This window comes from Macadamia integrifolia, chromosome 1, assembly GCF_013358625.1.
Source record: "Macadamia integrifolia cultivar HAES 741 chromosome 1, SCU_Mint_v3, whole genome shotgun sequence".
NCBI classification, from domain to species: Eukaryota; Viridiplantae; Streptophyta; class Magnoliopsida; order Proteales; family Proteaceae; genus Macadamia; species Macadamia integrifolia.
The window spans coordinates 35,520,716-35,544,535 of NC_056557.1; the positions used below are offsets into that span (position 1 = coordinate 35,520,716).

At 37.0% G+C, this 23,820-nt stretch overlaps 2 protein-coding genes and 1 long non-coding RNA gene across 3 annotated transcripts in view; 1 reads left to right on the forward strand and 2 right to left on the reverse strand.

Annotated features, from left to right (window-relative positions):
- The window catches only part of LOC122085614 (transmembrane protein 18), a 9,318-nt gene extending 4,014 nt beyond the window's left edge, over positions 1-5,304 (reverse strand). The window contains exon 1 of the mRNA XM_042654103.1: positions 5,003-5,304. Within this exon, the coding sequence (XP_042510037.1) occupies positions 5,003-5,143 (141 nt within the window). The 5' untranslated portion in view covers positions 5,144-5,304. The remainder of the gene's footprint in view (positions 1-5,002) is intronic.
- LOC122085621 lies at positions 17-4,995 on the reverse strand. The gene is made up of 2 exons (XR_006142171.1): positions 4,073-4,995; positions 17-1,231 (listed from the first exon to the last, which is right to left on the reverse strand). It is a non-coding gene; the product is annotated as an uncharacterized LOC122085621 (long non-coding RNA).
- Positions 5,305-6,958: 1,654 nt separating the features above from the next.
- On the forward strand, positions 6,959-23,438 carry LOC122085627 (uncharacterized protein At5g49945-like). The gene is made up of 3 exons (XM_042654123.1): positions 6,959-8,057; positions 22,390-22,593; positions 22,690-23,438. Exons 1-3 carry the CDS (start codon positions 7,026-7,028, stop codon positions 22,915-22,917), a joined length of 1,464 nt encoding a protein of 487 aa, XP_042510057.1. The 5' UTR covers positions 6,959-7,025; the 3' UTR covers positions 22,918-23,438.
- The last annotated feature ends 382 nt before the right edge of the window (positions 23,439-23,820 follow it).

The following is a 23,820-nucleotide window of genomic DNA, read 5'->3' on the forward strand; positions in this document are numbered from 1 at the left end:
TTTTTTTTTTTTTTGATAGACTTGAAAAAATAAATCAAATACCATATGTATCTTGTTAAGATATTCTTACTAGTAGGAGCATCTACATCCAAACAGGGAGAAAGAGAAGTATTGCAAAGCTGGCCTCTGCAGTGAATGGGCTAATGGAAGCCAAAGTTATCAACCATTGTAGGCAAGCTCAACCCCAATGCAGCCCAAAGCTAGATAGGAAGGAGCAGGGGGAAAGAAAGAGGCTCGTCATTTATTAGCTTACACTCATGCATCAATAAGTCATTTGTATTACTCTAAGGAAAGAAAGGACAATTCCCACTTAATGTACATGTATATTCCAAGCCAAGTTTGTTCTTCATTTTATACATTTTTATTTTTTATTTCCTCTTTACTTTTTCTGTTTAGCCATGTTATAATCGGAATCCTATATAATAGGGACCCCCCACCCTCAAAAAGAAAAAAGAGAGAGGGAAATGCTGGAAAGAAACCAACCTTTCAAAATGGGCATGGAATGCAGCTCTTAAATTCATATCAAGAACAAACAAAGCTATGATGCCTATATACAGAATATGATACAGACAGATGTGGGGAACAGTGATGACATTTCCCATTCTCAAAAATCAAGGGCACAAATGCAGATAAACAAATCATATTCAGGCCTTCCCCCCTGGTGAAATCTAAAGGACTGATACATATATTAGTGTCTTTTCCAATGCACTAATAGCATAAGTTATGGCATTTGTTATGTTTTGAATTAATTTCATTGTTCCATGCATCAAGATGAAACTGAAAAAAGTTGTAAGGTGAAAAATAAGGATAATACTAAACTGGTAATGTATATGCTACTTATAATCCACTATCAAACTATTACGTGTTGTTTCTAATTTTTTTTTTGGGAGGGGGGGGGTGAACAAAGTATCTAGCATATGCATAAAATAATAGCATTTGACATTTTTAGAGCCATAGTAGGTACCTATAGACCACAGAGTTGGACTGATGGCCCATACTGGTAGTATGGCCGCATATCGGATAACCAGTTATCATAGGCTGTAAAGTGATCCTTAAAAAAGAGCATAGATCTAATCTTATATGGAAATGCAGTTAGTCTGAGGATCCGCACGAATGAAGAGGCTGTTTCCAAGTTTCAAACATGTGACCAACATGTTGAAATAGTGCAACTTGTCCTTCTATGTTTAAAGCACTGGGAAAATTAACTTCCCCATATGCTATTAACAACCACCTCAGAAGACCATGTTGAAATATGCATGTCTTTCCTAACTACTTCCCCTATGGTCATTTTTGGCCTGCCCCTAGCTCTTTTGGCTACTTCAATCTCAACATCCTCATCTATGCTACATAGCTTATCGATATGACAATTTTTAACTTCCAACATTTTGCCCGTACAACATAGCCGGACTAATGACTGTCATGTAGAACTTTTCTTTAAGCTTTAAAGGAATACGTCTGTCGCACAACACCCCGGACACATCTCTCCACTTCATTCGTTCCGCTTTAATCCTCTGCGAAACATCATCCCCTATATCATCTTCTTTATTCATGATTGACCCCAGATACTTGAAATGATCACTTTGTGGAACCTCTCTCTCCTCAATCATCACCATTTCATTATCCATCGCAGTGTGACTAAAGTTACACATCATACACTCCATCCTTGTTCTACTTAGTTTAAAATCTCTTGATTCCTAGGTCGATCTCCATAGTTCCTACTTAGCGTTAATCCCAGTTTTTTTCTCTTCCATCAAAACAATATCGTCAACAAAAGACCAAAAATCACGGTATTTCATCTTGACTGTTCCTGGTTAAATCATCCATGATAAGCGCAAACAAATAAGGGCTTGAAATAGATCTTTAATGTAGTCCAATTGTAATTGGGAATTCACTATGTTTCCCTCCCATGGTTCTCACGCTAGTCACCATGTCCTCATACATATATCTTTAACCATATCAACATACTTACTTGATATCCTTCTCTTATCTAGTACATGCCAAATTAGCTCTTTAGGGACTCTGGCATAGGCTTTTCTAGGTCAATAAAGACCATATGGAGATCTTTCTTGCAGGCTCTAAAACTTTCCATGAGCCTCCTAAGTTAGCTTCTGTTGTGGATCTACGTAGCATAAAACTAAATTGGTTCTCCAAAATAGTAGTTTCTCTTCTTAGGTCGGCTTCAATGACCTTCTCCCACATTTCTCCTCTTTGACCAACCCATACAATGTTATTTTTCGGAGGCTAACGATGGGTATCCAAGCCTTCAACTTGACTAGTCCCAATGGGTCCACACTAACCCCACAACTGCATGGAGAGGGTCATACCAAGGTTGAATCAGGACCATTTAACTTTCACTGAAAGTAGTGAAGAGTACTAAACACCCCTATGTGAGTGGCCCCAAGGAGGTAAGAGGAGTCAAACTCATGGCCACACGCTTCCTGAGGTGAAGGTCCCTTGCCAACTCTGCGACCCCTTTAGGGTTAAGCCATATATTGTATATGTAAAGCGTAAACTGCAAGAAACAGGTTCCTGAGTTTAAGCTATTAGCCTTCTTTCTTTTGGGAGGGTGGGGTGAGGGGGTGGATAGCTGAGTCCAAGCTATTATTGGATTTTCAGAAATTACTTAAATGATCTATATACAGCTCTGAAACACACTTTCCATCTTCAGTTTCCCTCCTTTTCACTCTGATTGATCTTTCTTTTTTAATTTTCTTTTGGGGGGGGGGGGGGTGGTTGGTGGGAATAACTAACTCATTTTTCTGCTAGATCCTTCATCTTCCTCGTCTAAAACAAACCATCATAAGAATTTCTTCTGCAGAATAAGGAGCCACCTTCTTGAAATTGACCTTTTTTTGATAGACTTGAAAAAATAAATCAAATACCATATGTATCTTGTTAAGATATTCTTACTAGTAGGAGCATCTACATCCAAACAGGGAGAAAGAGAAGTATTGCAAAGCTGGCCTCTGCAGTGAATGGGCTAATGGAAGCCAAAGTTATCAACCATTGTAGGCAAGCTCAACCCCAATGCAGCCCAAAGCTAGATAGGAAGGAGCAGGGGGAAAGAAAGAGGCTCGTCATTTATTAGCTTACACTCACGCATCAATAAGTCATTTGTATTACTCTAAGGAAAGAAAGGACAATTCCCACTTAATGTACATGTATATTCCAAGCCAAGTTTGTTCTTCATTTTATACATTTTTATTTTTTATTTCCTCTTTACTTTTTCTGTTTAGCCATGCTATAATCGGAATCCTATATAATAGGGACCCCCCACCCTCAAAAAGAAAAAAGAGAGAGGGAAATGCTGGAAAGAAACCAACCTTTCAAAATGGGCATGGAATGCAGCTCTTAAATTCATATCAAGAACAAACAAAGCTATGATGCCTATATACAGAATATGATACAGACAGATGTGGGGAACAGTGATGACATTTCCCATTCTCAAAAATCAAGGGCACAAATGCAGATAAACAAATCATATTCAGGCCTTCCCCCCTGGTGAAATCTAAAGGACTGATACATATATTAGTGTCTTTTCCAATGCACTAATAGCATAAGTTATGGCATTTGTTATGTTTTGAATTAATTTCATTGTTCCATGCATCAAGATGAAACTGAAAAAAGTTGTAAGGTGAAAAATAAGGATAATACTAAACTGGTAATGTATATGCTACTTATAATCCACTATCAAACTATTACGTGTTGTTTCTAATTTTTTTTTTGGGAGGGGGGGGGGTGAACAAAGTATCTAGCATATGCATAAAATAATAGCATTTGACATTTTTAGAGCCATAGTAGGTACCTATAGACCACAGAGTTGGACTGATGGCCCATACTGGTAGTATGGCCGCATATCGGATAACCAGTTATCATAGGCTGTAAAGTGATCCTTAAAAAAGAGCATAGATCTAATCTTATATGGAAATGCAGTTAGTCTGAGGATCCGCACGAATGAAGAGGCTGTTTCCAAGTTTCAAACATGTGACCAACATGTTGAAATAGTGCAACTTGTCCTTCTATGTTTAAAGCACTGGGAAAATTAACTTCCCCATATGCTATTAACAACCACCTCAGAAGACCATGCCTTAAGGTCACAGAAAAGAGAAAAAGAATAAAACTAAAGGTCCCTCAATTCCAAATACAGCAATCTAAAAGCTGAAATAACCACGTTGATACCATTCAACCTCTAATGAATACAACACCTTTGAATGAGAGACAGCCACACTAGCTTCCAGCCCAGGAGGTACCCAATAAACAGTGAGAAGGATTACAGCCAGCACCAAAGTTTCCATGGAAATGAGAAATGAGTGACAAGAACACAGCAATACTTCATCTAAAGGGATTGGTGCACAAATTCAGGGTATCAACCTCTTATTAATAGAGTGATCACCTGTCAAGATCTTATTGATAGGTACTTTCGCACAAAGAATGCAACTTTAGTCTCTATAGAGGACCCTCTCCTGAATGTCAACATTCAAATAGTATGAAAGCAGCATCAGTTAAACTAAAAATGCAACTTTAGAACACTACAGCAGAAATTGCACCAATTCTGCTGCGATTCTTATATCTAATGAACAGGAAACAAGCCATAATGTTTCTTCCTCAAATGGATCTCATACTGCACAACTCTATCGTATAGCCACGGGCAACTTAGAATTATGCATCAAATACTAGGAACAGAATGATAAATAAATCAATGAAAAAAACTAAAGTAAGAACTTCACTAACATGGTAACTGATACAACATCTGACCAAATACTGTGCCACAAATTATCTAGGAGTAAGATGAACATCGGCAAGAAGCTAGATATTGTCAATTAACGTCTTCCACTCATATATGTATCATACCCACCAAATAAGCATAGTCCATAGATCTCGCTATAAAGAGCTCTACCGTTTTCAAGCATCGCTCTCTAACAGCAATATCCAAAGGCAAAAATTCAGATCAGACGGAAACAACCCAAAAAGTTAAAGAATTTGGAAAGGGAAACAACTATACCTTCCAATCGATGGCATGGAAGAAACCCATGAAATTCTCATAAGCAGGCTGAAACCCAGTTTTGAGTTCGGCACTGAATTTCTCGAGGAGTGCTTGCATCTGATCTAGATGTTCGTTCATTGCAGATTTAATGTCTTCCATGGCGGAAATCAAGATGGATAGAGGAACAGTTAAAGAAGAATTATTTCGAAGGATTTGTTGTTGCAAAGCATTCGAGTTGGATAACTTTTTCAGAAGGGAAAGGAAATGGAGTTTTCACAGATTCAAAGTGAGCTTTCGCTCGAACGTTCGAAGACTCCGGAGAGACTGAGAAGAGTGCTCAGCATTTGAGGACGTCTATTGGAAATTGGCACGTGCGGAAGACCACGTGACTTGTCGAAGGCCTTTGGAATTAAGAGTGTTAAAAGGTTCGATTATGGTTTATTATTGGTTTAAGACGCTTACTAAACCGTCTTAATTTTGAAATTAGATCCAATTATTTATCAAATAGTTGCTTTGATTCGATTTTGTTCGATTCCACCTCCATTTTATGTATAAATCGGTTGGATTGAAATTGGTTCAATTAAGTTTGGTCGGTTTAAACCGGTCTGATAGCATTTTTATACCCCTAGTTTAGAAAAATATCATGCCAAAAAGGATGACCCTAGAAACAAAATATCCAAGTCCCGTTCTTATTCTCGCGGATGATCTTTCCATCAAGGAATTTGTGGACTGCATACTTAGTTGTCTCTTGTGGAAGGGTAATGTTATTTCAAACATCAAATATATAAATATATGAGTGAAAGATTGTTGGTAGGCTTCATGGCCCTTGCATAAAAGTGAAGGCTAATGAGAGTGCCATTTCACAAGTGCGGGGTGGTGCGATCATTTTGCACACTTCGTGTTTAATCACAAGAGACATGTAGTCTGACGGAGATCTTATATCTTTTTTCCCATAAAAACATTGTTTAGATTGATCAAATATGTCTTTAGACTCAAATTAAATGATATAACTTCTCATTTAATGACATGCATCCTATTGGTAATCTAATTATAGGCAAGTTATTTTTTTAGTCTTGAATTTGCAATGCTTTATTATTATTTTTTTTTAACACTTGTCCAACTTTGTTTGAGTTGAAACTTAACATGCAAAACATGAAACATTGTTTTTGCTTATTCACAAACTCCTACTCACAATTGATGTGCCACTTGTGCCATAGATATAATGCATGGTTCATGTGACCCCTTTAAAGCAGGGTAGGTTTTAGTTAATTAGAAAAACTATATTAACCCATTATGCCTGACAATAATGATTTTAACTTCAATTTATATATAATATAGGAAGAAAGAACACTATTTCATGGCGTTTATCTATGCCTAGACATAAGGGATGTGAAAAGACTATGTTGCCATGCACTCGAGATGTTCGTGCACACATCCCATTGGCTACGCTCACTTGTGTGTACATTTACCAGGAGGTAATGTTCTCTTACCTATATATACAGTTCGCAAATGGATTTAATATTTAGAACTTTATTTTGTCAACTTTGATTGGATTGAAACTTCACAAATGAGTATAAAACTTTAGGATTGTCCACATTAGATCCTATTTGATATGTGAAAATCATCTACAATTGTTGCACCAGTGCAATGAGTATCAAGTGATTGAGAGCTCCATGAGACGTGTGCTCAAATACTCTAATTGTTCAATACTCACTACAGAGGATGTGGACTCCTATTTGACTTGCTTCATGGCAGGTTTTTGGCCAACGACATATTTTTTTTTGGCCCAATATAGTTTTTTGAGCGTATGACTATTAACCATATGCTCCATGCGTCATTTTGAATCTGAATAGTCTCCATTTCGTTAGAATCTATTTCTCTTTCTAGAACATAATTATTTCTGAATCCAAACAGTCTCCATTTCGTTGGAATCTATTTCCGTTGGTAATTATAAATTTCCTCTCTCTGCACCGTGCTTTTCTTCTTCTTTGTCCCTCCTCTCCCTCTCTCTCTCTCTCTCTCTCTCCACCCATCGAGAGCCATGGCGAAGCCAACCTCTCGTTCCTGGTTCAGACCTATAACCGCCCTCCTAACACCACGAGGAGAGACCCTCTGGTACTTTCTCGCCCTCCTTTCCGTCCTCTCCCTCGTTGGCCAAGAACTCAACCGCTGCTCGGCCCTCGCCACTGCAGCTGACTTCGAAGGCTTCGGCGACGAAGGTGAAGAAGAAGAGATCTCCGATTCCCAACAAATTTCCGATCTACCCTTCCTTTCACCGGTCCCTCCTCCTCCCGTCACCAAATCCGACTTCGAGACTCATCACGGCCCACCACAGTCCGCTACGTCACCGCCCTCACCCGCCTCCTCCGATCCCTCACCTAAAGGCTTCGACTACTGGGACGAAGATGAATTCGAAGGAATTCCCATCACCGAATCCTCGCAAACGCCGCAAGAAACCACCACCCCATCTTCCCCGGCCGAGGATCCCAAACCCGAAATTTCGCCGCCAAAGATTCGGTCTTACACTATCGAGATCGTCTGCATCAGTTTCTTGACCTGTTTTGTGATAAATTATTTTACCGGTAAGCGAGAGAATGAGAACATCGCTTTGGCTTGGGCGTCCAAGTTTGCCACCAAGGATTCGATTTTTGATAAGAATTTCAGTTTGTTGGGTACTGGTGATGGTACGGATACTCCATTACTGTTGAAAGAAGGGCCGAATGTGTTTAAGTTTTATGCCAGCGGGAGGAGGTACTGTCATGGTATGTTGGCCACCATGGAGCTTCAGAGTCGCCATGACTTGATTTCGAGGATTTATAATTTGATTGTGCCGAGTAAGGATGAGATTAGTTTTGAAGTTTATTTGAATGACGATGCCATGGATCAAGTGGTTTTTGCGCTTGCGAAGAAGAAGGCTGCTAAAGTGATTCAGAAGGAGGTGAGGGATCTTCAGAGGTATGCGAGTTTGGTTTCTCCACCGAGTAATCGGAAATGGATTGTCGAGGATTTGGCTGTTATCTCCGAGTCCAGGGAGGTTGGTGGAGATTTGATCACCGAGACCGTTCTTGATCAGGTTAGATTTGATTCGATACAATTTTTTATTCCCATTTCTTTGTTCTTTCCCAGTTTTATGATTTATTTGGACATTCCAGTATGAAAATGAATGAATATGAATGAACTTATAAATTGAAGATGGGAGTCTGCTTCTGTCCCTTGATTAAATTGTTACTTTCAATTTTCTATGGTCATGAATAACCTTTATGATAATCCATGAAATCATAAACCGAAAAGGTTACCTGCTTTGTGCATATTCCTCTCTGCACCTTAATTCTCCATTACCTCCTTAATTTTTCTGGATGTGCGTGGTCCCGGTACTTTCCTGTATTCACATATGAGCTTTGTGGGGGCTCTGAACTCCAATCCCTTAAGTAGCTTAGAGTTGTCCAATACCATTCTAGATGAATTCTTCTGTGATGAATTGTAGCTTTATTTCCTCTCTAGACTCCCTTGTCTTTTGTTTTTATCTGTTTGTTAGGTTTTTGACTGTTCTAGAGATTTGCGAAGTCACGAGCACCACTAAAAAAAGAAAAAGAGTCACCAAATTAATTGAGGACCACGTTAAGCATAGGAATGAAATTTCATATACCATGAATGAAGGGGTTGGGGTTGACACTAGTGGGCCGTGGGTATCTGCTATCTATGCCTTTTGTCTGCAAGGGTGGACTGCAACTAATTATGGAGGTTGCTTAATTTACACACATTGTTGAAAATGTTTATAACTGTTAGAGTGTATGAGTGAGTGTGTCAGTTGGAGGGCTATGGGTGACCACAGACCTCCATACTATCGGATTATATTTGGTACAAGCATATCTTTGTTAGTTTCCTATTAGGTTTAGGGTAGTTGTTTGATAAGTTAGAATTAGTTTCCTTCTTTGATTATACCTTCTACTTTCCTATTTGTATTAGACATTGTAATAGCTAGTTTATATATTGAATGAAAGGGGGGGGGGGGGGGGGGGTAGTCCCAATCACACGGTTGTGACTCCAAAGTTACACCGATCTCTTTGTTTCTCTCTTCTTTCTTCTTCTTTGATCCCGGTTCTTAAATCTTTACATGGTATCAGAGCCATGAAAAAAAAAAAAAAAACTTATATCAGTGCTACGGCTACTGCTGTTCTCCTTACTTTCTGGTTGCTGCTATCAAATTGAAGGTTGATAGAAGATTGTAGATTGTAGATTGTGGTTTCAACCTCTACCCTCTGCTTGATTTCCTGCTGGTATTGAGTCGGTTTCCAAGGCCCTAGGTAAATCGAACTGCCTAGAGTTCCAATTTGGGCTTCTCGATCGGCTGCTATTTGCTCTTCAGTGTGCGCTATTCGTAATGCTTGTTCCAGAGATGGGGAAGCATATACTCTTGCTCCAATCTAGAAAGAACAAGCTAATGAGCTTGTTGTTTCCACAACGAAATTCATCAATTCTTGCTTCGAAGAACAGGTACAGTTGGCACTTGATAAATTTGCTTTTGTGTGCAAGAGGTTCAAGGACCAAGTTTTGCTACTCTGTATACTGCCAAGTACAGGTTTAGGTCCTTCGATCTTTCTTGTAGAGGGTTCTTTTGACGAGATCCTTGATGCTTTTGAAAGGTTTGATGGTAGGATCTCTACGCCTGGAGTTTCAGACCCAACCGATAGAAATCGAAGGAGTTCTCTCCTTCATGTTCTGCTTCTTCCTCCTTTTGGTTATGATTGGAGGTTGAAGGCAACCCCAGGCCTCAATTGTGGGTTATGTTCAACCTTGAATAATAAATCAAATTCTCTTTGTGTCCTCCCTTCTTGATGGACCCATTTAAACCTTAGAAAATTCTAGTTTATTAAAAGAGTGCCATTCCCCTTATTTGCAACATTGCCACTCCTTGTTAGAAACTTCTGTTTATCTACATAACTGCCTTTATTATTGATATTATCCCATATTTGGATAGTCCATAATTATGGTCAGTTATGGGTTTAAACCCAGAATTTCAGATTTGCCTGAGATAATTACAGAATTGCCATTAGGCATATATATGTGTCATAGTATTGCTTTGGTGGGCCCAAGGTTGTGTGAATTCGGAATTTTCACTTTTTTGGGGAAATGATTGGAGTTATTTGTTTAGATTTGCTGCTGTACGAGTGAGATTGAAATTATTTAATTGTGGTGTTATTGGTTGTGGGATTCTTTGTGATGTTGGTTGTTGGAAATTATTTATCCTTGTATACTGCTACACGCGAGGGGGAGATTCAAATTATCATTTGCTCGATTTGATTTATTGTTTGCTCAAGATTATTTCGTTGAAGATGTATCTGCTTGTGTCTGTCCTTAGCATATATTTAATCTTTGAAGATGGTTATTCAACGACCTGATGTTGTGTGGTATATTCAACAACTTAATGTTGTTTGGTCTTCAACGATCTGTTGCCTATTATCTATGAAATTTTCTGTGAGACGTCTGTTTGGGGTGATCTCTGTTTGACGCTCGTGAGTGATTTTGTTGTAGCTATTGGGAGCTACAATTTTATTGTTGTTGGAATGCCTTCTTTGGGAAGGGATTTTGTTGTTACTGGAGTACATTTTTTTCTTTTTAAGGACTTTTGTTGCGTTTGGTGTTGATGGCCTTATGATGGTTGAATGGAGTTATCTCTGTGCACGTTGAAGTTCTTGTTGGCCCAAATTGGAGCTTTCTTTTGCTATATGTATACTTCAGCTTGAGGGGGAGTGTTAGAGTACATGAGTGCATGTGTTGGTTGGAGGGCTATGGATGACCATAGACCTCCATGCTGTGGGATTATATTTGGTGTAAGCATATCTTTGTTAGTTTCCTATTGGGTTTAGGGTACTTGTTAACTAAGTTAGAATTAGTTTCCTTAATTGATTATGCCTTCTACTTTCCTATTTGTGTTGTGACATAGTAATAGCATGTTTATATATTGAATGAAAGGGGAAGTCACAACCGTGTGGTTGTGACTTCCAAGTTACACCAATCTCTCTCTCTCTCTCTCTCTCTCTCTCTCTCTCCCCTTTCTTCTTCTTTGATTCTGGTTCTCAAATATTTACAATAATAGCTGTGGTTTACTATTGCCTCCTTGATGTGGAAAAATGCTAGTGAACAGTGTAATGGAAGTTGTTTAGACTGGGCATTTAAAAAACAGAAAAGGTTGCTCATTACATGCGTGAAATCTAGAAAAATGTCCTTGGACAGCGTGAAGAGTTGTTTAACGTAGCTGTACCCATGGTTTTAAGTATCTCCGATACCGATACGATACCCTCCGATACGTATCTTAAATTTAGTCGACCGATACGATACACATCGATACGATACATGAAATTTTTAAAATCCTTTCGTATCGATATATATCCTACAATACATGCCGATATGCATCAATATACCACCAATACACATCGATACGATACGATATACCTCGATACGACTATGAAAATTATAAAATTGAGGTAAAATGTACGTTTCGGTATGTATTGGTACGTATCGGTGAGTATCGGTATGTATCGATCGGTACGTATCGGTATATATTGGCACGTATCGGTGAGTATCGATATATATCGGTACGTATCGGTGAGTATCAATACGTATCGGTGAGTATCGGTATGTATCGGTCATATAATGGCCAAGATGGATAATTTTTCAGAAAAACACGATTTTTTAAAGGGTTTTTGTTCCAAAGTTGCTGTCAGCCATATTTCTCTCTAACTAAAGTGGAAATCAAAGTTGGGAATAAGGATTTTACATTTATGGACAACTACAAACCTTGAATTCTTAGTACGATACCCTCAATTTAGTGTTTATGCATAATATATATGTTATCAATAGCTTTTTTTAACAAACTCTTTATGCAAAAGTGTTTAAAAAAATGTTTCCTATCCATTTATGTGTGTATCTTTAGCGTATCTTAGTGTATCTCCGATACGATACGATACTCTCCGATACGTATCTTAATTTTGGCCAACCGATACGACGACCGATACCGATACTTTAATCCTTGGCTGTACCCTTCCATATGATATACTATTGAGGACATATGGAAACGTATTGGATCGCCTACGTCTGGCTGAGCATGATTCCTGTGATAGGGTCCAATCTCTGAAGGAATGCATGTTTCCACCCTGGATATGTTACAGATCTAGAGTTCTAGAAGACTAAAAGAACATGCAGAGATGCATAAAATTGAGAGAATAAAGATGAGAAATTGCAAAGGAATTAAGTCTATTTTGGATCCTTGAGAATCAATATTGATAGATTTGGATTTATTTAATTTTATGTTGGATGACTTAGATCAGAACTAGGCAATTGGCATCATGGAACTACCTTGTTTAACATCTCAGGTCCATCTCCAATGACCAATCGAAGTTCTAACACCCATCTATATCTATGTAGTTTCAATTCTAATGAAGTGTAGGAATTTCATTTCTTTGCTGGAAATTAATCTGACAGCTAGTGTGAAATTTCATCTTTTATTATGTATCCGTCTTAAGATGACATGCATGAGTTTCGACCATAGTTGTCAAGTGACCCTGTATAACTCTCAAAATTTGACCCCTAACTTGACTAGATAAACCTACTAGTAATCAAACTAGCTACTTGGTTGACGTTAAAATACTTGAACAATTCCAAAATTGGCTTCAAACCTCCTTTCAGTTGACCAGCTGTGTTTGGAGGTGCTAAATCAATTAGGACCATAGTTGTCATGACGACAAGGTGAACCAAGGTGTTGGAGGACTACCTAAGCTCTTAGGCGACAAGTTGCCCGCCTTAAGGCGAACAAGGTGCCTAAAGTGACCAATTGTTGTTTTTTATTTATCTTTTTTGACACTATATGCTATATATACCTTGTATCATAAAAAAATCAACATGAAGTCACATTAAGTCATATAAAATGAGCATTTAGAGAAATGTTTTTGTTCTATAATAAGTTTAACTAGTCAAATGATTTTATTTTTACATGAGACTTTTTGTATTAGGTATAACACAAAACCAGCTTTCCAACAAATCTAAGATTACTTAACTTTGAGTTGTGATGAAAAAGTTATGTTCTGACCAAACTTTTATTAAAATGCGCGAATGCTGTTAAACTCATCTAAATGAAAATAGTTTTATGGACATCAAAATAAAATATTATTTTGCTGGATTTTTTATTCTTAACAATGTTTTAGCATAACAGGATTTATAAAATTTTTAGAATTGAGAAAAACCCCAGCATTTGAAAATTGAAAGTCACCTCTACATCCAAAAGTCCAGTTTTTGTTCTTGGACCTAGGGGGTTGACTTTTTATCCTTTTAGAATTTGATTTTTAAACATTTTTATTGGATTCAAATAGGGGTATTTGCTTATTTGCGAATAATATCTTAATCAAATAAAAAATAAGTTATAAAATATAACGACATGCAATGCAATTAGGCGACACTCGCCTACACCCTAGGAAAACCGCCTACACGCCAAGGTGCCATGATGCCTCGATAACTATGACTAGGACTCTGACAGGATAAAGAAAATCAAATTAAAACAGGACTGGATTCATAAAGACCCATTCCAACTTGAAATAGGACAAGTAAACATAGTCAAAATTGGAAAGAAACTGAAAGCAGAACTCTACTTAGGTAGAACGTCGTACTAGACTAGGAATAGGATTCCCAGTGAGACTAAGATTCCTAGAGAAACTAGGAATTCTGAAATCTGAATGTACCAAATGCTGGTTCCTGTCACTATCCTTATGCTTAACATAACATTTTAATGCTTCTATCGCCTATCGTTGCTACCTATTAATACACTGCCTTCAATTACTACCTCGGTGCTGAACAAGACCTTTTTGTTTTTAATTTTTTTAAAAGAAATTAGTTATATGAGTGTAAACACTGCTTCCTACAGCTCCCTCTATGCTAAACTTGACATTGTAACATATTTTTAGTAACTAAACCAAAACAAGTGGCTCTGACAGCAGTACGTGGTTCATTGTTGAGTAAAACAAAAATCATCTCTCTCTCTCTCTCTCTCTACGTGTTTTTATTGTTTTGAGGGGATTGAAAAAATTGTGCAGATAATTGAGAAAAGGGCAGAAACATGGTGCTGCTACCAATCTGTTCTACCTTTAGATCTATGCTCAGATAAACAGCTAGTATTTGAAATATTTTCCTCAAGATTGAGGCTACATTTTTGTTTTTGTTTTTTTTGTTTTTTGTTCTTATGGCTTGTGCCCTATGTGGGGGTCAAATGATGAAATGGCTTCTGTTAACAAGTTTACATTTTTAACTACGGGTCTGCATAGGTCAGGTTGGCCTACCAAGATTCAGAGAGCTCCCAGATAAAAACCATGCCTTGTGTATTTTGATGATTTGCTGTTGAATATTTAAGAAACAGTATGGGAAAAAATGGATGAAGACAAGGTGTTGGATCCTCCATTCTGGTAGGAAAGTAAGCTTTAATTTATTGTGCTCCTATACTTCAAGTGACTGGATCAAGGCACCCTTAGTATTTTTTTTTTTATGTATTTGTTTCTATTATATCGAGTATAGCAAGACCAATTATGGGATAAACTAATTGAAACTGGCCTAAGACAAGAAACTAATATATTAGATACTGAATTTGGTTTTGTGCCAGGAAGATCAACAATAGCTATTTATTTGCTAAGGAGACCACTAGAAATTTTTAGAGAATTGTTGGAATATGATGAGTCCACGATAGCGGGAGTGTCCCCATCGTGGAATGAGTCCTAGTTTAAGTGAGTTAGGAAGAGTTAGTTTCCTAGTCTAAGTAAGTTCCCTAGGCTTTAGAGTCCTACTAATATTATGTCTTTAGAGTCATACTCAAAGTATGTAATTATTTCGTAATTAATATAAGTAGAGTGGCTGGCGGTAGATTGTGATTTATCGAACAATCAATTGCACAAGCCTTACTCCCCAATCCCTTTGTCTTTCTCTTCTTTCCTCTTATTTGATTCTGGTTCTCAAATCTCTACCAGAATGTAAAAAGGATCTCCATATGGTGTATATTAATTTAGGAAAAACATATGATGGAGTCCTTAGAGAGTTGATCTGGAAAATGTTAGATAAGAAAAGTTATTCGAGTAAATATGTGGATATAGTTAAAGATATGCACAATGACGTAACCAATGTAAGAATGGTTGGTTGGGGGGGGGGCTGGGGGAGAGGGTAGTGAATTCTTAATAACAATTGGATTACATCAAGGATCATCTCTAAGTCCATATGTGTTTGAGCTTATCATAGATGAGCTGATTAGAGATATTCAAGATCAAATTCATTGGTGTATGCTTTGTGCTGATGATATTGTTTTGGTGGATGAAACAAGAGCATAAATATATGCAAAATTGGAATTATGGAGATCAAATTTGGAATCAAAAGGTTTTAAGATAAGTAGAACAAAAACATAGTTCATGGTGTGTAACTTCATTCACAATAGGATTGAAAGCGGGTGGTGAAAATTGAGGATAGAGAGATACCGCAAAATGAAAATCTTAGGTACGTTCAATCATAAATAAGGAAGGAAAAATAGAGGGTCATGTTGCTTAAAGAGTTACGTAGGGTGGATGAAGTGAGGAGGTGCATCTGGAGTGTTGTGTGATCGACACATTCCTTTAAAACTCAAAGGAAAATAATAATAGGATAGTTATACGGCCAGCAATGATGTGTGGAATTGAATGCTCGGCAATGAAGAAACAAAATATAGACAAACTTAGTGTAGTTGAAATGAGAATGTTGAGATGGATGAGTGGTAAAACTAAAAAAGATAAGGAATGAACAAGTTAGAGATACTAGGAGTAGCCCTGATACATGATACCGGCACCTTTGAGTGTGCCAGTAAGGAGGGGTATTTGAATCAGATAGAAGGAAATAAAAGAGCCCGAGGTAGGCCTAAAATGACTCTAGGAGAAGTGGTGAGAAAAGACATATGTAGCTTAGTACTAGTAACAAGTATGGCTTTGAACATAGGTGATTAAAGGAAAAGGATCCATGTAGCCAATCCCGTTTAGTTGGGATAAGACAGTTGTTGTTGTTGTGTAGCAAGACTAATCTTTATTTCTAATAATTAGTATATAATTTACTGCATGTAATAAGGATAGCAAAACTACGACAATTGTGAATCCTTTTATCCATATATTAGCAATCATTCCATCCAGAGTACGCCACACATTAGCTTTTAAGAATCCAACAAGTCAAGTCATGCAATAGTTAGTTAGGGCGAGCCACCAGGTTTTGTTGAGGGCAAGTAGAGTTGGAAAAAATGATAGCATGGACTAAAGATGCACCAAAATTAAGAAGTCACATAAGATTGTTATAGAGCATTAGAACCCCTATAAAATAAGAGGGGGGGGTTTGATGTAGATAAGTCACTTGGGCTTATTTTATTGCAAATAAGCCTTGAGTTGTGTTATGTATGTGTTGAGCCTTTGATCCCATGGGTTTTCTTTGAAATGGGCCACTTTAATGGGCCTAAAATATGAGTAGAAGGTAGAAAAATGGGATTTAATTCATTAGTTTAGTTAGTTGCTATTTAATTCAATAAAGGCCCATTAGGCCATTGGTCGGTTGTAAAGTCCTATATGGAGTATTAGCTAGTTAGTCTTACTCCATGTTGGAGTCATAAAGTCAAGTCTTAGTCCTATTTTGAATTCCTAGTTGTAGTAGGAGTGTCTAGTCCTATTGAGAAACTAGCTCCTAGTTGTAGTAGGAGTCTAGTTCTATTGGGAAATTAGCTCCTTGTAGTAGTTTGATTGTTATTCTGCCCTCTATAAATAGAGGAGCCTATGTACTTATAATTGGATATTTGAATGAATGAATTATTGAGGAATTACTCTTTAGCTAAAAAAACTGTTATTGAGAGGTGAGATGCCTAAACCTTTGAGGGATGTGATACCCAAAACCTGAGTGGTGAGATATTCATTCCTTTATTCTCTTTCACCCTTCTCAACCCTCCATCGATTCTTCTTTTTCTATTTTCATTTTCTGTTTATTGTTATTAGAAGTTCGGACCTATTAAAGCATACAAAATCAGAATCAGCCAGCCAAAGAGTTCTTGTTTTTGAAGCCAATCGACCCTCATTGCTGCCCAAGTTTGAGATCTGATTTGCAGATCCTTTGGAGGATTGGTTCTATACTTTAAGAAGATCAATCAATCCTCCCTTGAAGGTTATTTGAAGAAGACAAGTTGCTGTTCCAAGACAAGTTGCTGTTCCTGCAGAATTCTTCACATTCTCTCTCATAGGTCTGAAAATCAAGAAAGTGCATAAATCCATAACTAGCCGTCAGAAGCGCTTTATATTTGGGGGTTTTTGTACCCTCCCTAGGGACTATCTACACCCAAAAGTGCAGCTCAATTGGATTCCCACAGACTTGGCCGTACTTTTCTCTCTCCAGCTCTATAGAAGGTCTTTCTCTTTCCGGTCGGGTTAGGTTTTGGGCTGGTTTTGCTCCTATATGGGTATTGTATCATTGGGGGTTTATTTGATGATATTATTTTTTTGTTTCTTGCTCCTATTTGTATTGTTTGGGGTTATAAACTACGGAGTTAGTTACTTGTAATCTACTCCTGCATAAAGGGTAAAAATAAAAATTATTTCTCAGCCTGGCCTGTAATGCTCATGAGGCGTGAACCTTGCTTTATGTGCCCCTTTTCTCCAGTATCCCTTCTCCCCCCGACGTCTCATCACAACCCCATGGAAAGTGGGTTACACGGAAGAAGACTCAGCGTCTCTACAGACCCCCCCCGGAAAGAAGACCCAACGTCTTTGCACAACCCATTGGAAATTGGGTCACACAGAGGAAGGGGGTGGGGGGAGTGAAGAAGATACTTACTGGGGATTTATGGAAGGTTGCAGTCGGTCATGGAGTGTGTCTTGTGCCACCAACCAAGGATGAAAAGTTCTTAGCAACTCAGTGTCTTCCACTTTTTTTTTTTCTCTAAAACTTGATTCAATATGATTCCATGTTGTTTAGTGTATGAAAACTGTGCACTAGCGAATAAAGTTTTTGGAAAGAAAGTAAAAAATAAAACAAAATTTTGTATATAAAATAGCCTTGAACAACTAGGTGATAACACGCCTTGCCTCCGGGAAGCCCACTGGGGCGCCAAGTTGTCGCCTTGACAACTGTGCTGGAAATGGTTTCATTGCTATTTCAAGCCGCACCCATAGGGATGGGTTCCCTCCCTGTTAAGTTACTAAAAGATAAAGGTTGTGTTTTGACATGCTAGTTCTTTCTTCTAAAAAGTGTTTTTATCGTTATAATATTTATAATTTGACTCAAGTAGTGATTCTGATCTCAGTCACTTCTTTAGACCCAATATCAACTTAGTCAATTCAAATCTGGCCACTTACCTTTGTATCTTTATCCGTATGCTTTGCTTTCTTGTATCATTTCCTATATGAATTGCTAGAAGCGCATAGGTGATAAATCTCAGCACTATAGCTTCTGGGTCGAAATGTTGCATTGTATGCTGCCTCAGTTTATTAATTGACTGCCTTGTTAAACTAATGTCTAGCCAGGGTTGCACATGTTTCCTTCGCTCTCTCATTTTTCTTTTAAATTTTCCTCCATGATTTAAAGCAAATTCTGGAACATCCGGTAGTGTGGCCTCCAGTGTGGATCAAGCCTAACTGACAATGGTTTACAATTTGCATTTTCGAACACAATTTGGTGATCTACTGTTCTGTTGAATGATCTCCAAGTTTGATATGTAGTTTGCTTCAAATTAACATTTTGAAGGAAGTCTAGTAGAAGGGAAATACCATATTTACTAGAAATTGATACTCAGTTAAATAAAATTAAGAAGCATTTTTACATTGACTTAGTTTCCTATATCGTGTTGGATTGTTACAACAACTTACCCCAAAGATCGAGCTGTTAAGTAAGGGTTACAACAATGTATATCAATACATAACAACCCCCCCCCCAAATGGCTCTGCACAACAACACAGCACGAACCCTCTCATGTGTCAGCAATCCAACACCCGACCTCCTGGTTCTGATACCATGTTACAAACACTGATTCCAAAAGCTCGAGCTGTTAAGTAAGGGCTAAAACGATGTATATCAACACATAACAACCCCCTCTGCATGTGCAGGCCCACATAGATATGAAGTCACTTCCACCTTTTTCCATGCTAGTGTCCATATACTCATCTGCATTCTCACACTCTCATTTTAGTGGTTTGGCAAATACTATGTCCAAAATAATATGGCCCAATACTAATCGATACTGATAGATACAGTCGATACTTACCTTAAAATCTCCAGAAAAACCTATTTTCTGGAAATAAAAATTATGGGTCTAATGTTGTTTGAAAATTATATGTATGTATGAAATACATTATGGAATATGATTATCTCATTTTTTTTTTTCTGTATTTTTAATTTTTCTGTTTTGAATGTATCCTTTGCATTTCCATTAGTTTCTTTACCATTTCCATGCGTATCCTTAGTGTATCTTGTGTATCTCGGATACGATATGATATGATATGCCTCTTCAAATCACCCTTTCGATAAGATACCTGATGCCAATAATTAAAACCTTGACTAAGAGGGTGGGTTCCTTGACATATATGAGTTGGTATGCTTGTATATGGGAGGGTTTATTATTTGAATTTTGGGTCTGAAATTTGATATGTGATGAGTCCATTCTCCACACCATTACCTAGATACACAAGTTAGGAATTGCCACATCGGTGGCAGAATGAGGTGCGCCTGTTGAAAGATGCCATGTTTGGACTGGGCTGCAGAAAACAATTTGTACCATTTCTTTATGGGTGGTTGATTTTTAACCATTTTCTGGGGCTTCATTTTTGTGTGTAATGAATCGTTTTTTTAGCTGAAATTACAACATGAGTAAACAGTTAGTTGGTCACATCCACAAAATTTGAGCAGCTGTGAAGCTGCCAAATATCAGAAAAGAAAGCCACACAGCCAAGCTTGGCTGGTGGGCCACTCAATTAACTGGGTTCTTTTATTCATGTGTTTTGATGGACATTGTAGCATTAATAATATTTAGTTTGTTATTAGTTTATCAAACTAATTTGTTGTCTGGATTGAATGATTCATTTCATAGTCCTGTTAATGCCTAATAGAACTTTTTACCTTGATTTCTCTTAGGTTTTCAGAATAATGGTTGTTATACTCGAGGTTTAAAGCAATAATATTGGCAGTACATTGGAAACCTGATTTAAAAGATGTCTCACCGACATGCCGAGAGAGGCTGGATGTGCTTAAGATATGCTTTCATACACATGGATATGCTCTTTTTATGTTTTTTTGGGTAGGAATACACATGGATATGCTCATGGTACATGCAAAACCGTTTTTAAACATAACGCATAATAAATAAACAATAAAAAATTATATCCAACCAAGATCAGGTTGTATCAGTCTTGGCGTCATATTTTTTGTACAACTATTTATTGGTGAGTGCAACGTACCGATAAGTACTAAGTGATAAGAAGCAATTAAGCAAGAAGATTTGAAAAGAAAAATCTATTTTTGTATTAGGATACTAGCCTGAAGTAAAACCTTAAGTGTCCAAACCAAGTAAGTGATATGTAACTTTTAACATATTAAACATGCTAGTAAGTATGAAGTATGAAGTATTAAGTATTAAGTAATGGATTTTCTATTGAGATGACTGCTCAATTCAACTTTTCTTATTGACAGCTGTTAAGCTATGATTGGATGTCAAGCCATGTTTCGATGTCAAGGAAAAGAAAAGAAAACAGTACAAAAAACATAATAAGACAAACCATAATGACACAATCATTGATTTATGTGTCTCTGCTCAAAATTTTCTGAATTTTCTTTTCCTTTTTTGGCATCCAAACATATCCTTAAGGTGTCAAATAATTTGTAACCTTAGTTTTTTACCCTCATCTAACATACTTCTATTAGTAAGAGTAAAATTTTTCCTTTTTTACTTATGTACTTGAAAAATGTGTGAGATCGTGACTGGCCTTGACAATGACATTATGGTAAGTACACTTTTAAATTATTTTGGATATCTTGTTTTACCTTGACTTAAATAATTTTTCGCAATAAGACAAGAGGCAACCAAAAGAAGGTTACAGGTTCTAAATACACCTATAGAGGTGTCATTCAGATAGTCTCATTAAGTAATATAGATATTGACCATTCTACTTCTCTACTAGTAAAATATTAGGATAAAAATGAAGTAATGTGTAACTATTAATTATAATTACTTAGCAACAAACACAATGAGACATTATAGTTCACATCAATTCAAGATATCCAAATCTACCTAAGTATTTCAGATCACTTGAAGAAAAGATTAAAAAACCCATACTTATGTTTTTTTTTTTTATTTTAAATTTCCCAAAAATATATAAAGTTCAAAAGATTGAGAACAACTGAACATTCAATCCTTGAAGAACAAAAACTATCTATTGCATGCATATTTAGAAAATATTGACCATTTGACAACCTAAAAAGGGGAAAAATTTATTGTATTTATATTTATTTGTAATATCTTGAAATTAGTGAATATGCAAGAAAATTGCAAAAATAATGGGAATCATAGATCCATGCAAGAAAAATCTCATATAATTTTTTTTTCCTTCTTACACCTATAGAGGTGTAATTAAATCAGGCAAGTTGATTTTTTCCATAAGTTAACTATTTTTTGTTTTGATAAACTATTCGAAAATAGTTGCACATCATGGATTTTTCAAGAATGAATGTATAGATCTAGGTCAGTTTTCCAGTTTAGATGTGATAATTGGCAAAAGCAAGCAAGAAAAACTAGGATTCAAGCCAAAAGAAAAAAGAAGTCCTTGTTTTTTAACATGGTCAAGCCATTGCTTTGATGTTTGATCTCTATGTTGACGTGTTTTAACACTTTTTTTTTTTTTTTTTTAAATTACTGCCAGTTAGATTTTTTTTAAAGATGGGATCACTACTTACAAAAAAAGAAAAATAAAAAATTGAAGTAAGAAGAAATTTTCTTTAAAAGTTGGGATCTCTTAAGTTTATGGTGGCAGTCTATGCTTCGGGTGAATAGGTCAATGGCATATAAATCATTCTGTATCGATTTGATACTTTGGATATATTTCTGTATATAAATATTTCTTATGCATTAATTCAATATTGTGTTGGTAAAGGCCAAAAGAGATACGTATCAGTCTAAATATGGTAGATATTTATTGATACTTTAAACCTTGGTTTTACTTACCAGATCTAACCTAATTAGGTTGTTTCCAAAATAGGGACGTTTCTATCTGTGGTATCTCTCTATTTTCATTCTGGCTGGCACACAATACTTGGTTTATCATTAGTTTATGGACTTGACCTTCACTTTAGTTTATCTTTAGTGTATGGACTTTCACATGCGTTAATCTTATACACAGGTCTTTGGTGATAAAGCATTTGAGAAATTTGGAAAAGGGTTCATCTTGATGCATTTTTCTGATCAATACCCAGACACAAACAGGAAAATGCTATTTTTCAAGTTTGCTCTTCCAGATGCTAAGCACATGGCTGACATGACCCGATTGGTGGCTCTTGTACCATACTACATTGATTTGATTGGGCGTTACAAAGTCAGTTCACAGGTGTGTTTTTCGTTTAACATTCTATTCAGACTGCTATTAGTTTGATCATTTGTTTGTCCATTTCATGATTTTTTACTTCAATTTTTGTGACTGCAGGTCCGCTCTAAAACAGAAGCAGCCAGGTCAAAGGTTGCCCAAGAGATATACAAGGAGAATCTAAATGCTAGGCAGGAAGCTTTGCAGAAAAGGAAGGCGGAGAAGAAAAAGATCGAGGAGGCTGAGGCGAAACTCAGTGCAGAAGCACTTCGTAAAAGAGAAGCAAAAGAGAGAACACGTCAGATGAAAAAGGCAATGCCAAAAGTGAAGATGACCCGTGCTCACTAGATCTTAGATCCCTTCTGGTTGCTTGCAACATTGCAACTATATGGTTATCTCATTCCCACTCGTAAAATTCTTGCTTGGAATGCAGTCAACTATTTGGACTTCAGAATCGTATTTCATTTTCTCATATCCTAGATAAGTAGTTTCTTCATCATGCAGCTGTGTACTTAGTCATTGATTGTATATGTTAGCCAGTGTAGCCATTAAAAGATTTTGGGGGATTAACCGATTGACTCATTGAGGAAACTCAACCAGGCCTCTGCCTCTCCCAGGTTTTTAGGTAAAACACTTGAGCATCCAATTTGAAGTGTGTGAGGGCACTCAATTTGAAGACTAATGGGAACTGTTGAGCATATTCTGGATCTTCTTCATTTTGACTCTTGATGTAGTTTTTGTTTCTGGGAGTCTTGAATGTTTGGCTTGTGAACACTCTGAGGAGGAAAGTTAAATGGTTTAATGAGTTGGACAAGTGGAAGAGGCCTCAAGCTTCAGTTACAGGCCGCCTTTCCTTGTTTATGGATCAACTTTGAGCCAAAATAGATTTTTCTGCTATTTTATTTTTGTTTGATGAAAGAATTTTTTTTACTAGTTGAAAATAAATAAATGAGGTTTTGATCTTGATTTACAGGATAAAAATCCCAATTCTGTGGAGGGAGAGAGAGAACCCTTTGATCAACCTCTCTTCAAACCTAATCGTCTAAAAGAAAGACAAAAACCTGTGGACTTGTGCTGGGTTCAGAGCCTGCCCAGCTTCTTTCTCAAAATGTGAATCCTTCTCAGCTTCTCCATAGCTTTATGATGGGCTCAGATACTGCCTAATGTCAGTCTTAAATATATAGAAAGAACTGTCTGATCTCTAAAAATCAGCTGAGCACATGGTAATGTGAGGAAGAAAAACTGACCTTT

What these genes read in the sequence shown, in the direction of transcription:
- LOC122085627 (XM_042654123.1), top strand. Translation starts at nt 7,026, where the DNA reads ATGGCGAAGCCAACCTCTCGTTCCTGGTTCAGACCTATAACCGCCCTC. An exon ending in CCGAGACCGTTCTTGATCAG is followed by an intron (nt 8,058 to 22,389) that starts GTTAGATTTGAT and finishes TCTTATACACAG; the next exon opens with GTCTTTGGTGATAAAGCATT. An exon ending in GTTACAAAGTCAGTTCACAG is followed by an intron (nt 22,594 to 22,689) that starts GTGTGTTTTTCG and finishes TTGTGACTGCAG; the next exon opens with GTCCGCTCTAAAACAGAAGC.